The sequence below is a fragment of the Epinephelus lanceolatus genome, chromosome 6 (genome assembly GCF_041903045.1).
Source record: "Epinephelus lanceolatus isolate andai-2023 chromosome 6, ASM4190304v1, whole genome shotgun sequence".
Lineage (NCBI taxonomy): Eukaryota > Metazoa > Chordata > Actinopteri > Perciformes > Serranidae > Epinephelus > Epinephelus lanceolatus.
Window position 1 is genome coordinate 30,085,679 of NC_135739.1, and position 16,478 is coordinate 30,102,156.

Sequence of the window (16,478 nt, forward strand, 5' to 3'; positions counted from 1 at the left end):
TTGATGTTTCTATTCGCTTTCTCCCTCTCACAGGCAACCATACAACCATGATAAGTCACACACACTCCCCCACCCATCCAGAACCCCCCCTCTCCTGAGCAATACTGCGAGCAGGAGAGGCGAATGTTTCTGCATCTGAAGGGCTCCAGACCACGACCATTTAGTCGCATTTTGCAACCATGGAGCACCAGTGCAACTTGCAAATACAACTCAGAGTGAATTAATGTCCATGTTTAACTGTGATGCAATGACAGTTTAACTTCTAGTGAGTTTAATGACAGTGTGAGCAGTCGAGGAGTTTGTTTTTGTATCTGCAGGGCTCAAGTCCACGACTAATTAGTCAAATTTTGTGACCATGGAGGACCAGTGCAGTTTGCAAATGTAACTAATATATGAACTTGTGAGCTGTTCATTCGTTTCCACAGTGAATAAATCATCATGTTTAACTGTGAAGTTAGTTTAACTTTTAAAAAGTTTAACAAGGCTTGTGTTTTTGTACCTGCAGGGCTCAAGGCCGCAATTATCTAGCCAAATTTTGCCACCATGGAGCACCACTGTGATTTGCAAATATTATTAATATATGAACCGGAGAGCTGTTCATTTGTTTCCAGCTTACAGTGAATCAATCCTGATGTGTAACAGCACTGAGGATTATGGGTTAACTTTACGCTAACTGCTAAAGACAACTGTTGCACAGAATCTTCACATTCATGGCAAAAATATAAACACTTCCTGCCTGAGACAAGCTGGGTGGTTTAGAATAAAAGCACCAATGGTCAGCTTTGATCTATTTCATTGTAACAATATTTTTTTTTCTCATTGTCACAGCACTTTTTTTTTTTACTTTATTATAACAGTGTTTTTTTGACTTTATTTGAAAAAAAATAGTGGCTCTTTTATTCAATTTTACTGTAACTAGTTTATTTAGAAGTTCAGTATGTAAGTATTCAGTACTTTAGAGGAGATTTCAAAATATTGAGATATATTCTGTGTATTGGGATATAGCCTGAAAATATAAATTATCATTTATAGCTCATATTGCCCAGCCCCACATGTGGTCTGTGAAGAGCGGATGGTAATGTTTTCATAAACCTGCTTCCATCTCCACTCCATTTCTCTAACATCTATCCATCCTCCCTAACTCTACTCAGCCATCTCCATCCTTTTCCATTTATTAGTATAATACAGACCCATTTTGTTCTTATTTGTCTCTCAGTAAATGTGAGTTTTTAACTTGCTCTTAGCCATCAGTATTACATTTACAAATATGCCAACAATCTTCTTTCTGTGAATGACAGTCTACTGCTCTTCACCATTCCACTTCAGCTCTCCACCTCTCTCCGTCTCCTTCCGTTCCTCTATTAGGCCTGACACTGTCAGCCCTCTCCCTCCCTCAATCCATCCTCTCTCTAATAGGTCTGGCATTCTCAGCGCTGTCCTCCTTCCTTCCCATCCCCTCTTTCCTGTCTCCATCCTGCTGTCCTTCCCTCTAATATGGTTGACATTCTTTACCCTCTCCTCCCTCCATCTCTCCTGGCTGACTTAAACTAAAGTACTGCCTGGAGGGCCCTTTCGTGGGTAGCACAATTATAGCGCTCAGGGCCAAGGCCACAGGTAAAGTGCACTCTGCACAGAGGAAAAGTAACAAGAGTTCTGCCTATGAGCACAGAGGAGGAAGATGGTTTATGTAAGACAGACTACTGCTGATGACAGTAAGACATAAGGTGATGATACAAGACAGATGAATATGTAGCAAACAAAGAAGCAAACATCATATCAAACAAAGGGGAGTGTTTCCACATAGTGTTTCCAGAGATATTGGATGAAGCGAGATACCCCACCGTAGGCTTATCCAATGTTAAGAAAATGGTTACTCTTCCTGTCTCCTAAGTGGGCGTGGTTAGCTCTCACCCTGTTTATCAAGATCACAAGATCTCGCGAGAACTTGTTTTCTGAGACGGACAGGGCTCAAACAAAGTTAATTTTCTCTTGATCTGTGCGGATGAAAAATGCAGCTTTGGTGTCAGAATGTTGGTAAGATGTGTGGCATGTGGAAAATGAACCCAGTATTTACTTTAGTGACTATAGGGCGAAAGAATTGACCATAAATTGTGATCACGTTCATTTTCCTCATTGACGACAATACATTGAGAGCTGCTGCAAGTCTCCTACGGGGGCGTGGCGCTGACATCACTGAATCAGGAAGTGAGCTGAGTTGGGTATCTCGCTTTATCCAATATCTCTGGTGTTTCTCTTTAGCAGAGAAGTGGTATGATAGCTAAGCAGCTAACATAACGGCATGTTAACAGACGGTTGACTACACAGTTTACAACCAATGACAACCCTCAAGGCTAAAAAATAATGCCAATGCGCAAGTGCCAAAAACTGCAGTTCATTGAAAGGCCACAAAAGGCTAGCTCCAAAACAGAGTCTGTCTCCATAGACCTCCATGTTAAAATGCCCAGCTTTACAGCAGAAAAAAACATGTTTACAGCCTGGTTCAAAAAAATGGTTTTGGTCTCTACAGCTAATTTCAACCTGTCTACATTTTACTAAAGCCCAGTTCAGACCAATGATTTGCGATGAGACAAAATGGTTTGGAGTGGTGTGAACTGGCTGTCTGAGCTCTACTTGAGTAGGCTGATGGTGTCAGATGCAACTCAGCTGGTCAAATGGTCCGTGACTGGTTTTAGAAAGTAAAGCATGTCACCTGTTTCTACAGCCAATCGGCTTGTAGTGAAGTCCGCTGGTCGAGTCAATAAGACCGCAGATGGCGTGTTTGCTTGCTGCAGCAGGTGCTCTGTCTCCACGAGCCCTCCTTATGTGTCCTCATGGTGTGCCGGAGTCGTAGCTGCTGCGTACTGTATGTGCTTATGCACCCCCCCACACACACATTCTCATTGACTTACTAATTGGCGCTGCTTACTTATATTATTGTGGTGTATTGATTATGAATACAGTCCATCTGATGCTCATTTTGTTTATGTTTTTCACTGTTTTATCACTACTGCAAATGCAACCATAGCCAATATCTCACTGTCACTATCCTCATTCATATTGTAGGAAGCTACAAATTATATTCAGCCACAAAATAAGCCTGAAAAGGTGCGAATCAGAATGAAGTACAGAGAGTGTTGCATAGAGATGATACACCATTTTATCTTGTTGCATTGGTGTGAACCGGCAGAACGTTGCAGAACATTGTATTGCAAATAATTGCCTGTTTCAAATCGTCTTGTGGCAAATCTTTGGTCTAAACTGGGCTTAAGACATAAAGTTGCAAATATTAAAGGGCAGAGCTGCTTTAGTGACAAGCTGTCTGCGAGGCGTAGCTACAGTCAAGGCGTTGCCACAGTCTGTGAGTCAGATCCACCCTCTCATCCAAAAATGGTCACTTCTGGCTCAAAAAGATGGCGACAGCAGAAATGCCAGACTCAAGGCTTCAAATCAGCAGTCCACAAATCAATGGGTGACATCACAGCAGCTACATCCATGATGTTATACAGTCTATGCTAACAACAAGCTCACAATATACGCAGTGATAAAAGCACAACAGTCACCAGCAACATTCAGCGTCCAGCAGATCTGATCCCACAAAATGGCTTCTCCGCCTTTGTTGTGATAACTGACTGACATATCATGTCACTCTAGATAGACAGTAAAGGAGCAACAGTAACGACACCAGCGCCTTTTTGAGAAGAGTAGAGATTTTCATCTAGAAGCTCTCGGAGTGGCCACAAATAAAGTCAGAGCGCTTTGATAAAAGGTGGGTGCAGCACTTTTTTCTAGATGACCTCAAGGGGTTGCATACACTCTCTCCTCATTGGGAACAACTGAAAAAAGACACTGGCGCTAAGAAAAAGACTAAAGAACACTGTGGAAATTCAGCCTTTTCGTGAAAAATGATAAACACCACACAGACAGCACGAACAATAACTGAGTATGCCTTCTTGAAACAGACCCGGTGCACTGGGAGTGACGCTTTTCACACAGTGTTCGTGTTTTTCCTGCATTGAAATCATGCGTATCCCCAGTCGTATCACACCTGACCAGCTGAAAACTCACTGTGCTTCAAATGAAAGCAAAGCAGCAGTTGTAGTTAAAAGGGCTGTGCTGCACTGTCCCATAAAGGCGGGTTAATAAAGTAACACTGTGACTACTCTTTGAATGCAACCTTGTATGTTCTGATATCCCTGTATATGTTGTGTGTCCATCCTGTTCAAGTGTGCACAGGGTTTCAGGGGTTTTGTGCCTTATATATTTCTAGTGCATACATGCTGAATGCAGTAACACACACACGCACACACGCATACACACACACACTTGTAAGCACATACTGTACTGTACATAAAAAACGCTGAACCATAGGTCAAAGCCTGCTGGCTCTGCAACAGTAAAGCAACATGAGCTAAACACCCACAAAGCATCATGGGACCGGGATGATGTGGGTGTATTGATTTCTATGTGGGAGTGGGGCAGAGGGGTGGAGTTAAAACTGGAAATGCAGCAGATGACAGATACCCATTGAGTGATGTCTAAATGGGAATGTGGGGGTGGTGTGGATGTGATCATGGGGCAGGGTGGTATATAACACAGCTGAACTGAAACTGAGCAGAGTGGGGAGGGGGGGCGAGTTGAAGGGTGGGGCTGGTGTCACAGCAGCCACACCTCACCATGGAAACAGTTGCTTGGTGATAGTGGGAGATTGGCCAATGGGGATGCCGACCCCTGAATTTTATATCAGTACCTCTCACCTGGTGGTCAGAATCAGAAATACTTTTTTGATCCCCTGAGAGAAATCACACACATTACAGCTGCTCTTATATTTACGCAAGAAATTATTCGAAACATAAGACACAAAAATATGTGCATTATGCAACGGTGTATATAAAACGAAAATGCAGAGAGATGGGATCTATGAGTGTGTTAAATATAGCTGCATAGATAATACAAATAAGAATTAATTAAGAATATTAGTACAAATGTGCATTATGCAGTATTAATGCCAGAGCATTGCTCAGTGGAATTATTGCACAGAGTATGTGCATGGTGGCGCTTGATTGATACAAGCCTGTGTGTGTGTGGAAGGAGGGAGTCATTTCAAAGTGAGTGTTATAGGTACAATGAAGATCCTTCAGAGGAGTTTGTGTGACATTACCAATGAATAAAAACATTTTCCTTCAGAGCTTCTGCTACACTATGAGGCTCTGAGAAGAGGGGAAAAAAGAATTTGCAAACATTTATCTTACACCTTGGTTTCACATCGCAGAGATGTTCAATGAGCCGTGACCTCATGGATACATAATTTTGCAGATCTGATCATATGAGATGTGAAAACCAAAGGCCCCGCCACATTTTTGTTAGGCTGCTCTTATACTTGCTACAATATACACACATAGAAATTCACCTGGCAGAAGACAGGTTTGTAGGTTTCGGAGAAGAGCTGGGTCAGTTCTTCAGAGTCACACAGGTCCAGCGGCAGCCGGTTTATACACAAACACTTGGAGTGCAAGTTCTCCTCCTGGCTCAGCTGGTTGACGTCCATCCACTGCACCATCAATGAGCGATCGTCCTGAACAATCGGGAGTACAGAATTCGATTTTTAAGACCCTGAACTTGCCTTTCACTGTTACACTGCATAAGCATCCTCTTGAATTCTGCATTTATATAAACAAATGATTGTAAGTGAAGCCTTATTTGCCGTTACATATTCATCCTTGTGATTGTAAAGTGCTGATTTGAAAGCCCATGTACAGTTTTTGTTTCACTGATTGAGCCGATCCCAAATGTGAGGTCAGACAATCTGCTGTAGAATTTAAAATAAACTCCACTAAAATAACACAAGGAGATGTTTCTGGTTCAGCGTTTCTTCCCACAGATACTTTGTGTGTTCATACTGCAGTTTCACATTTCATACTTGGGAGACAAATTGGCAGAACCCATATTTGTACTTATTATTTCTTTTCCTCTGTTTGGCCAGTTTCTACAAACCATGACTGATGATTACAAGTTTGAGCCAAGTTTTGTGGAAGTAAACAGCTCGATGTAAGATGTGGCCAAAGACTCAAATGTCCTCTTTTTGCTCATTTTTATGTATGACTCAAATCAGGCCATATGGTTGTAGACTCATTTATTTAGGTTTAGCCCAGAGCACTAAAATGTATATTGTGTACTCATCCAAAAGAGTTCAACAGTTCCAGCATATTTTTGTCTTAAAGAAAAATGTAACAAGAACATCAAATAATCAAACAGGACAGGATCATTTTAACAACCGCTCTAACATACCAGCGGTCGGCCCAGCAGCTCAGAGCGGGCCCGTGAAGCAGAATCCTTTTTCATGTATTCAACAAAGCCATATCCTTTGGAGTGGCCCGTCAGCTCGCTGTACACCAGGAAGGAGCGCTCGATGTTCCCATAGGCGCGTACCAGCTCCTCAAACTGCTGGGCAGTGAAGGTGTGGGGCAGGTTGGTGAGGCAGAGCAGGGAGTCCGTGGGCTGCAGCGTGACGTTGATCAAGCGTCCCCGGACAGTGCTGTGATGGAGGGAGCGGATGGCATCCTGAGCCTGGTCCCCGTTCAGCAAAGTCACAAAGGCTGGAGGAGGGGACATTATGGAGACAGCGACGAGAGGAAAAGACAGGACGAGGACAGACACGCAGAAAGAGACGCACGGACACAAACAGACGGGGACATGTGAGACACGAGCAGACAAACACAAACATACATTTAAAGCAGACATTGAAAAAACAGGCAGAAAGCAGCTTGTGGAAAATGCAGGATGGGGACACAATGACAAAAATAAAGAAAAAAAAAAAACACGCACAAAACAACTCACATGCAAAGAAAATAAATGACAGGCCGAATGTGGCAAAAGGACGAAAACAATAACACATTGGGCACAAACAACCAAAATCACAAACAGACAGTCATAAGGACAGACAGACAGACAGATACACAGAGAGAAAGACAACACATTAGCTAGAAAGCCAATAGGGAGCCACTATGTAGGGGGAATCCACTGTGACACACACACATACACACCTTATCTCATTTGAAAACTGATATATGTGTCAGAGAAACAATAATACTGATGAACACTACAATTAAATTCTACTGGCTATTTAACTGTGATACCTTCAGACAAAGTGTTAGCCTATTTTCTATGCCAGTGATAATATCTCATATGTCACACTGTCATCACGTCTCTTCCAATCACTGCCCGAATTTCACTTCATTTTAGTTGTGTAAAGCAACAAAGATTATCACTTGTATTGGGGCTGTCAGTTTTCGCAGACAAACAGAGAAAAGCCGACTGTACAGTATGTCCTGCGAGTCTATTGAGGAGGCTTTGATATTTATTCATAAGTTACAATCCAGTCAGTGAAGCCTTGGTATGAATTCTTAATAGACTTCCTTTCCTATTAACGGTGACGCTCAATGATTTAAAATAAAAAACAATGTATAAAGGCACATTGATAAACCTCACACACAAACGCATTAAAAACTGTGTAATTAGGTTGAAAGAAAGGAAATGAGTGAACGTATAGAACATTAGAAGCGTTAAACAGCTTCACATGAAAACAGCCGCAGACAAATTCATGGGCTGTGAAATGAGGTGGTAATAAATTGATCTGCAATGTGACTGTGAGTGTTGAAGAGAAAAGGTATGTTAAAAGAGTTTAATGTTGCACACGTTGAGTATTGGAAACAAGAAAAACACTAAATGTGTAATATATAAAACAACAGATTCAAAGGATTTAAAAAGACTCTGAGCACCTCAGTGGCCGAGCTCATGCCATGTATGCAACGTCCCCAGTTCATTTCCAGCATTAGGACCTCTGTTGAATGTCATACCCCTCTCTCTGTCTCCCCCATATCTACACTGTCCTCTGTCAAAGGCAAAATGCCAAAAACATAATCTTTAAAAACTAGAATTACCCCTCGTGGTCACACTGCAGATACAGTTTACATCCATGTCCATGCAGACTTGCATGTAGCTATGACAGTTATCAACGCTTCAAACAGGAATCTTGCTGCAAAGAAGCTACAAATTCTTCAAAGATCTTATTATTGACTGCATAGTTTCATCATTTTAGCAGTTACAGTCTAAATTTGACACACCACATACTCATTTCTTTCAGGTACTTAACTTAGTTGAGCAAAACACCGCATCCTTCACTAATCTACCAATCAGTTTGCCAACTGACAGGGTTGCTGTTTCGGAAGAGTCATGGACAAAAGCCCAATTACTGGTATATTCTTTGGAGTTTGTGCTCGACATGGACTTATGCAATTTGAAATACTGCAGAGACTTAACTTATCAAAAAATAGGCTCTGTAAAATGTATCCAAATATTAGTCCAGTGTGCGACTGTTGTAGGCAATCACCAGCCTCATTAGCACATATGTTCTGGCACTGCCCAAGAGTCACAACATATTGACAAAATATTTTTCAGTTGCTATCAGACGTCCTGAGTAGACCTATGGATCCTGACCCACTGACCACACTCTTTGGTAGTAAAGGTTCTGATCTTGTGTTGACCAGCTCCCAATATAATATGATGTTATTTGTGACCCTCCTAGCATGTAGACTGATATTATTAAATTGGAAGCAAACACGAGCCTCTGCCAATTCTGTCCTCATGACGGATGTGATGCACCACCTGCATTTGGAAAAGATTTAATTCTCACTAAGAGGGTGTGAAAACAACTTCTACCAGATCTGGCAACCGTTTATACACCACTTTAAGGGTGCTTTCAGAGTTGTCTTGCTTTAGTCTGAATCAGGGACTAGTTTTGTTACAAAGGTGCATAATTGCCTAGAGTTGGTTCATAGTCTCACGGCAGCATTTACAAGTGGACCAGATCAGATGTCTTGCATGAGAAAGCTGCTCTTGATTGGTCAGAATTTCCATTCAGGAAAAATCCAGGAAGTACGCAGGTTGATCTTAGCGCTGGGCATCGTGTACTATATTGCTTGCATTGTTCATATCAGTTAAACCATACAGTTTGAAAACAAGGCGCGGCTCCAACTAGAAAACAATGTTTTGATGCATTGGATGTGCTGAATGTGCATATTAAGGCAGTACAGGAGGAGGCGCACATTAATAATCCTCCAGGACTGTAACATGCTCATATTTAACCCAAACAATGTGTAATGCGACTGCAGTTGGTTTGGATCGAAGTTGGAACGCATTCTCACCACGAATGACAAACCGCACCAGAGTTCCTTTGTAACCGGATCGAGACCACCTCTTCAATAGAGTCTCGGTCTGGTTGTTTTGGTGTTCACCAGTGTGATTGCTGTGTTCACACCTGCCCAAACGAATCGCACTTAGGGGGCAAAAGAACTTGAGTTTGACTGAACCAAACCAAACAGGGCAAGTGTAAAGACACCCTAACAAAAATGCACTAAGTACTTCCCCTAACTAGGCTAGTTTAAGTGACACAAAACATGGTCAAGCTGACAGCCTTCTAACCCTATACTACTGCCACTGTTTGTTTAACTTTGAAAACTCCAATAAAAACAGTTGAAAAAAGAAAAAAAGCTAGAAATCGTGAAGCATAAATGCTTCACACACATCTCTCCCCCACCAGCTAAGAGGATCTATACAATCAGCACACTTTCAAGATTAGTGTCACCAATTCAGTATCTGGCCAAATGTCTCCCCTCTGTTCCTGAGTTATGAAGTTATGGCGTTAATGGCCAGAGGAGTGTCTGTGCAGAACATTTTAATGTCGCAGTGAAGTTGCCCTTTTGGATATATGACCTCATCACCTCATAATTTTATTCTATTTGACAGTTTCTGAGCTATGGCCAAAAACATGTTTTTGAGGTCACAGTGACCTAATCAGTTCATTCTTGAGTCCAAGTGGACGTTTTTGCCAAATTAGAGGAAATTCCCTTAAGGCCTTTTTAAGATATTGCATTCACAAGAATGAGATGGACGCTGGGATAACATGGGAAAAGAGGTAAATGAGACCTTTCATCATCTCCCTAAACAACTTATGTTACTATAATAAACACAGCCCAGCGTTTCTGCTGCCCCACTGCCCCGCTGCTCAAGAGACCGGTAGCATAAAAGTGAAATTTCATTATGTAGCTCTCAAGTTTGACTATTAAAATCAGCAGGCGCTGCTGAGAATGAGCAGTACAAATTAACTGTGGCACCTTCTGGCACCCTAACCCTCAGAGTCAAGAAAGTAACGTAATAAATTATTTGAATTGTAAACATCCAATCATACTTCCCTGTAGTAAGAACACACAAGGCCGTGAGTGAGGCCAAAACAAACAAGCATACAAATAATAATGCTATCTGATACTGAGATACAACTTCTGGAGGTCCAATGTAACCATGGTGATGAAGTTAAAATCCTTTGTGATGAGCAACTTCTCTCAAAACCAGCAGTGTTCAGACTTCAGCTGAATTGCACCACATATTGGTACCAATAGGAGATAAAGTAAAGATGTATAGTACAGTAGAAAAGCAGAAGGTTTAACTTCCCATGCTGAACAGGAGATTGTGCCGGTTTCACCAAAGCTCAGGGTTTGGCTGGTCAAAACACGGCTGCTCAAAAAACAGGAAAGGTACTTGTGTGATTTTTTAGACATCCTTTAAAGAGCACCTTAAACAACTACAAACAGATGCGAGCCATGCACTGTGAGCTTCTGACCTGCGGGAAAATATCACTGTGCCTCCGGACAATGCTGCCCCTGTAGTCATGCACCTGTAGAGAACACGACCCAATGTCTTTTATCAAAGCTCCAACCTCACCTGCTGTTACTCTGACCATGAAGTCCTGCACATGTTGTTCTTAAGACAGTGTCTCACCAACTCCCACCATATATAAACTGGCTACTGTTGGGGAAATCACTGAGTGTATTTCAAACACATCTACTACAGGAATGATTTCATGTTGGCTGAGATGTGTTTTACTGTTCAGCAGTTGGGAGCTACTATAATTACTTCTTCCCTGCATCCACTGCTTGCTGTTAGCTGTAGGACCTGCCAATGTAAACTATGGTTTTGTCCAAATACCCTGGCATTAATATCCAGTACACTGATATAATGTGATGTCTTAAAAGATATTTGCCAAAATCATCAGTAAACTGAAAGGCAGAGGAATTTTTTGAGTACTTTAATGCACGTTACATTACACATTAGCATCCTGATTATGACCGGTTTTGAAATGATCAATTCTTTATTCTGCTTACCTTTTCCATACACAAATTTTAAGTGCAGACCAGTGTGAGCTTCAATGTAAATCCATCAAAATTAAAGCAACTCTTCTCAACAATACCATCCTTTATTCACCAAATCTTTTCTTCTATCTTGTCAACATCTGGGTGGTGCCTGAGGCTGTTTCCAGTTTCCTTGCGTACAAAACACTTAACTGTCACGTACTCGATACATCAATATAAATACCATGTATACAAAACTCTTCTGTCATCTTTTGTTGTGTTAGAAATAGTGATGTCGGGTTGATTTGGTGGGGTCAAGGCTATGGAATATCATTAAATCAGCCATATTTTCTCACTACATCTTCGCTTTTCTTACACTCAGTTGCAGGTAAACTACAGGATATACACTTCTTTCACAAAAATGTGAAATTATCAGTTATTGATCATGAGAGGCAGGTAATTATCAATTAGCCTATCAGTTGAAAACATCCATATCTGTGCATGTCTGACAGCAATGTGATTTAATTTCATGGTTTTTGATGTGTCCCATTTCTGTGTTCCCATTTATGATGCCACATGTTGCAAGGAGGTGATAGCCTGACAACTGGTAGGATGGAGGAGAAGCTGAGTATCACTTGTAGCTCTTGTCTTCCATTACTGGTGATGAGAGAAGCCAAATCCAGCAGGCAGAGTTAGAATATAGCATTTGTTCAGTTGGCCAAAACCAAAGAGGCTTCATCCTCAAATACTGAGTCTGTATTTAAAATGATACAAAGTCAAAGACAGTGATTAGAAACCTGTGTAACATGATGTTATGTACACTATATACAGGGAAATAAAGGTTATTCTAACCTATATTTCCAATGTGAATAAATGTTGCAAAACAAACTGCATTTTGATCATTTCCCATAATGGGGCGGAAATTAAAAACATCTTACCAGCCTCTAAACGATATGATGTGGGAGGATAATAATTGTATGGAACACTGTGAACATTTTAAGATATTACAAGTGACTTCACACCGAGCACAAGGTAAACTATGCCCAAAACTGTCATCACTATTTTGTTGCGGGATTGACTTCTAAAGAGCATTACAGCCTCCATCAAGCCTCTGGCACAATTTTAAGTGCCAATCAAGCAGCAACCTCTGAGGGTGAAAAATGAAGCCAATGCAGAAGTGCCAAAAACTGCAGTTTTCTTGAATGGCCAATTGAGGCTGGCTCCAGAAGCGAGTCGGTCCCTAAAGACACCCATGTTAAAGTGCCCAACAGCAGAAATAAACATGTTTACAGCCTGGCACAAAGACAGTTTTGGTCTCTATAACTAATTTCAATGTTCATAACAACTGTACAGGGGGTGAATTTTTATATAACCCACCCATAATTATTAATGCTTAAAGTTATGCATATTTGAGGGCAAGGTCGCTTGACAGGCTGTGTGCGAGGCATTGTTACAGTCTGTGAGTCAGATCCACCCCTCTGTCCTTCACAGCTCCAACCTCTCTTAACAATATGGTCACTTCTGGCTTCAAACTGGGACCACAAACCAATGGGTGATGCCACAGTTGCTACATACATTATTTTGTATAGTCTAAGCTGCCAATCAGTGTAAAAAGCCAAGTTAGGCAGATCTGGTTGCTTCTAGAAGTGGACAGAATTACATAGTTTTTAGGCTACTCCTGACTCCAAACATGTCATTAACAGTCTAGACTACTCAATATGCATAAATGTATGTGTATGTGTTTGTGTTCAAGCCTGCTGTTTGTCATTTTGTATGTGTTTCATGATCACATTGGGACAATGACCACCAGAAACAGCAACACAGAAAAGATAATTGAAGTATGAGGTGATGATTTGTACTCTTCACCACACACTAACACCTTCAAAAACAATTCTGCGACAAAAGCAACATTACATAATGCCAAGTTCCATGTCTGATCCTGAGTGCACGATAAAAAGTCAGACTCCACAGGAAATGGAAACTCGACGGCTGAAGTTTAGGTTCCAGGCCCACAAATCACTTAGTGATTGTTTGTTAAATTATTCAAATGAAAACACTGGCAGCTGGTGTCTCTGCCACTCATCAGAAGGAGCAACACAGCCAGGAAACATCAGAACGATGAGTGATTTTGGTGCTAAAAAATGGTGCTTCAATCACAAACTATGATTACACAAGTTGAAGTTGGTTCCATCTACGTGGCTTCTATTTTAAGAGAGCAGGTTTAGCTTCATCACGACCTGAAGGTATGGCAAAAAGAGTTTCAAAACTTATCAAAACCCCCAAAAGAAACTTCTCAAACTGCTCATACAACACTTTATTGCGTACGTTCAATTTGTTCCAAACGATCCTCCCTTCACAAAAGCTAAATTTACCATTTCAAGAGGGGCTTCGGAGCTTTGAGGAGGCAATGGTGCAAAACATAAGTACTGTATTCAGTTCTGAAATCTATTGTGACTGTTGGCAATCTGCGCCAACTCAAGTAGCCGTTCTTTACAGGAGCAAGCTGCTAACTTTTGGAGCCACTTATCAAGCCTAGAAGAGGTATTTATCGACAGATTTTTGGCATCATATTCCTTTAAGACTAAGACTGTTGGCGCAAACCAGTTTGTAAATTACTAGGCAGGCTTCACAGCGTCATATAGAGATTTTTTCATGGCATGGTGAAAAAAATCATATTAAAACAAATTTGGAAACTATTTTTTGAGATAAGAAGATCTATAGGTTGCAGGTAGGGCTGCTATGCTGTATACTCAGGTATACGGGGTATACCCAGTTCTTTTTCTATCCAGTTACAGTATACCCACCTATCAGCTAAAAAGCCATTGTAATATATAGGAGAGTATGCCCACTTCCTCATCGGTAACCTACCTATCTACCCAGTAGTACACCCACCTCATCAATTACCACTACACCACTGGGTACAGCTAACAATTTACACGATTGATTAATCTGCTGGTTATTTTCTGATTAATCAATTAATTGTCAGTTCCATAAAGGAGAGAAATGTTCATCATAGTTTCCCAAGATGATGTCTTTGCATTGCTTGTTTGGTCAAAAACCCAAAGATACTCAGTTTGTAATCATATAAAACAGGGATGCACCGATTTATCAGCCGTACATTGGTATCGGCTGATACTTGCCTTGCTGTCTGCCATTGGCCTATTAGCACATAAGATGACATTCACCGATGGCAGTGGCCGATGTTTTCATTGTGTCACATCAATTTTGCACAGGTTAAAAAGCGGGCTCAAAACTAACATCATTCCTTCATCCCGGGGACAACAAAAAACATCAGCATCACAACAAAAGCATTCAGTAAACTCACTCTAGACATGTCAGGAGACGCACCCAATTGTTTCCTTGATAATGCTACACTGTGAACAACAAATCCATGTTAACATCGACAGGAGGAGAGCTAGCTGACACTGGCAGCTGGCGGCTGGAACCAAGTACTCACATGTTACAATATGAACCTTGTAAACTGTAGTGTTTGTTGAGAAACTTGAGAAAATAGTTGATTGACACACAAACGGGGGAATGCATCACAGCAAACACAAAATAACAACAAAAAACATTGGTATCAGTATCAGCTCAGAATTTTACATCCCTAATATAAAACAGAGAGAGGCAGTAGATCACATTGGAGGAGCTGGAAATAGAGAACATTTGGCTTTTTCTCTTGATAACAGACTATCATCAATCAAACTGCCAGTTAATTTTCCACCAATCAAATAATATTCTAAGTCTTAAATGCAGGAAGCAGTTATGAACAATCTGGACATCGTCTCAGTGTTGGCAGGATATGTAAGTTCTGTTTCAGCTCTGGTGCAGGCCGTCAAATCCAAATGTATTCAAAAGTAAAACACATGCGGAGCACACAGGAGATCTGGTGGCTTAAAAACATCTGTAACACAAGACGCCCCCGCTGACCTGCACACAAACACCACCTCTTTTATCGTCCATCGAAGCTACAGCGGGTATCTGTACCAGTCAATCCCTCGTGGAGATGGGGAGGGACACGCTGTTCACATTCTTTGGATAAAAATACAAAGACGACAAAGCCACAGCCACAAACTGCACCTCTATATGTGCAGGCATCTGTGACTCAGTGCATGTGCAGATCCAGAAGTTAGGACTGGAGTCTTGGATGGAAAATATTAGCCGAAAAATGTTGAAATGAGCAACAATTGGGACATCTGCTCTACAGGCGTCTTCGTTTTCACCAAGAACATCTGTGGCAGATCTAATGCAAGGTCAGGATCACTCTAACACATAGAAAATCCATCCCCACCTCTCTGAATCTTGATCTGTCGGCCTGCCTGTACTTGTCTCTCTCCCTCGACTGCATCTGTATCTCTATCGATCCCTCTGTTTTTGTCTTTTTGTGCCTTGTCTTCCCACCTTGCTGCCCGCTGACTACTGTATTTCTTCACATCTATTGGCTTTATGCCCATCTGTCCTTTGGTCTCTCTCACTACTTTGCTCCCAGTTTCTCTATCTCCATTTCCATGTGCCTCTGTCTGTCTTCGGATACCGCCTCCACCCAAATCAATTACCTCAAACCCCATCTAATACTCTTACACACTCACGCACACACTCGCACACTCTGTAATGGATCTCTTACACTAAGCTGAGAGCCTAATCTGGTTTTAACCCGCTAAGTACGCTACCTAACATTAGGCATTACTAGGAGACGGAGAGAATATGGTTTGGGCTTTATGCTAAAGCTCTCTCTCTTTCTGTTGCCTCTAATGACACAGTGCCGCCCGACAAGCGGGGGCTGATGTCAAATCCTGCTCAATACTTTCTCCAGCAGTGAAAGGGAGAACTCTAGGATGCTTAAATAGCTTACAAAATAATCTTATAATTCACAGCCTGGCATTCATCGAGTGGGCTTTCAAGTGAACTTTGTCAAAAAAGAAAGAAAAAGAAAAAAACTTGAAAAAAAAAAAAATCACAAAAGCGTGTACATCTTAATTATGGGTCTCTGCTTCTGAATATGTCGATTACGCTGCATGTTCCTGTGAGGAGCGTGTAGGGGCACAGGAAAAGAAAAAAAAAAAATCATCCGCTGAAATCACCTCGAAGGCTGCAATTCTGCTGCCACATTCCCTGTTGAAGTAGCTAATTAAAAACAGGGGAGTTACGAACGCCGCGGCGGACCCCGTGAAACTCGAGGGGCTGGTCCTCGTGCTGTGTGGAAGGTGGTCCTGCTGTTTCATCTCGGCCCCGAGGCCTAGATGAAAGTCTCAGGTGGAGAGAGGAGTCTCTCGGAAATAAACAACTCGGTAAGCTAAG

At 41.6% G+C, this 16,478-nt stretch overlaps 1 protein-coding gene across 1 annotated transcript in view; it reads right to left on the reverse strand.

Annotated features, from left to right (window-relative positions):
* raver2 (ribonucleoprotein, PTB-binding 2) overlaps positions 1-16,478 on the reverse strand; it is a 129,550-nt gene that overhangs the window by 53,959 nt on the left and 59,113 nt on the right. The window contains exons 3-4 of the mRNA XM_033621981.2: positions 6,286-6,593; positions 5,408-5,572 (exon numbers count right to left, since the gene is read on the reverse strand). Coding sequence (XP_033477872.1) covers positions 5,408-5,572; positions 6,286-6,593 — 473 coding nt within the window. The remainder of the gene's footprint in view (positions 1-5,407; positions 5,573-6,285; positions 6,594-16,478) is intronic.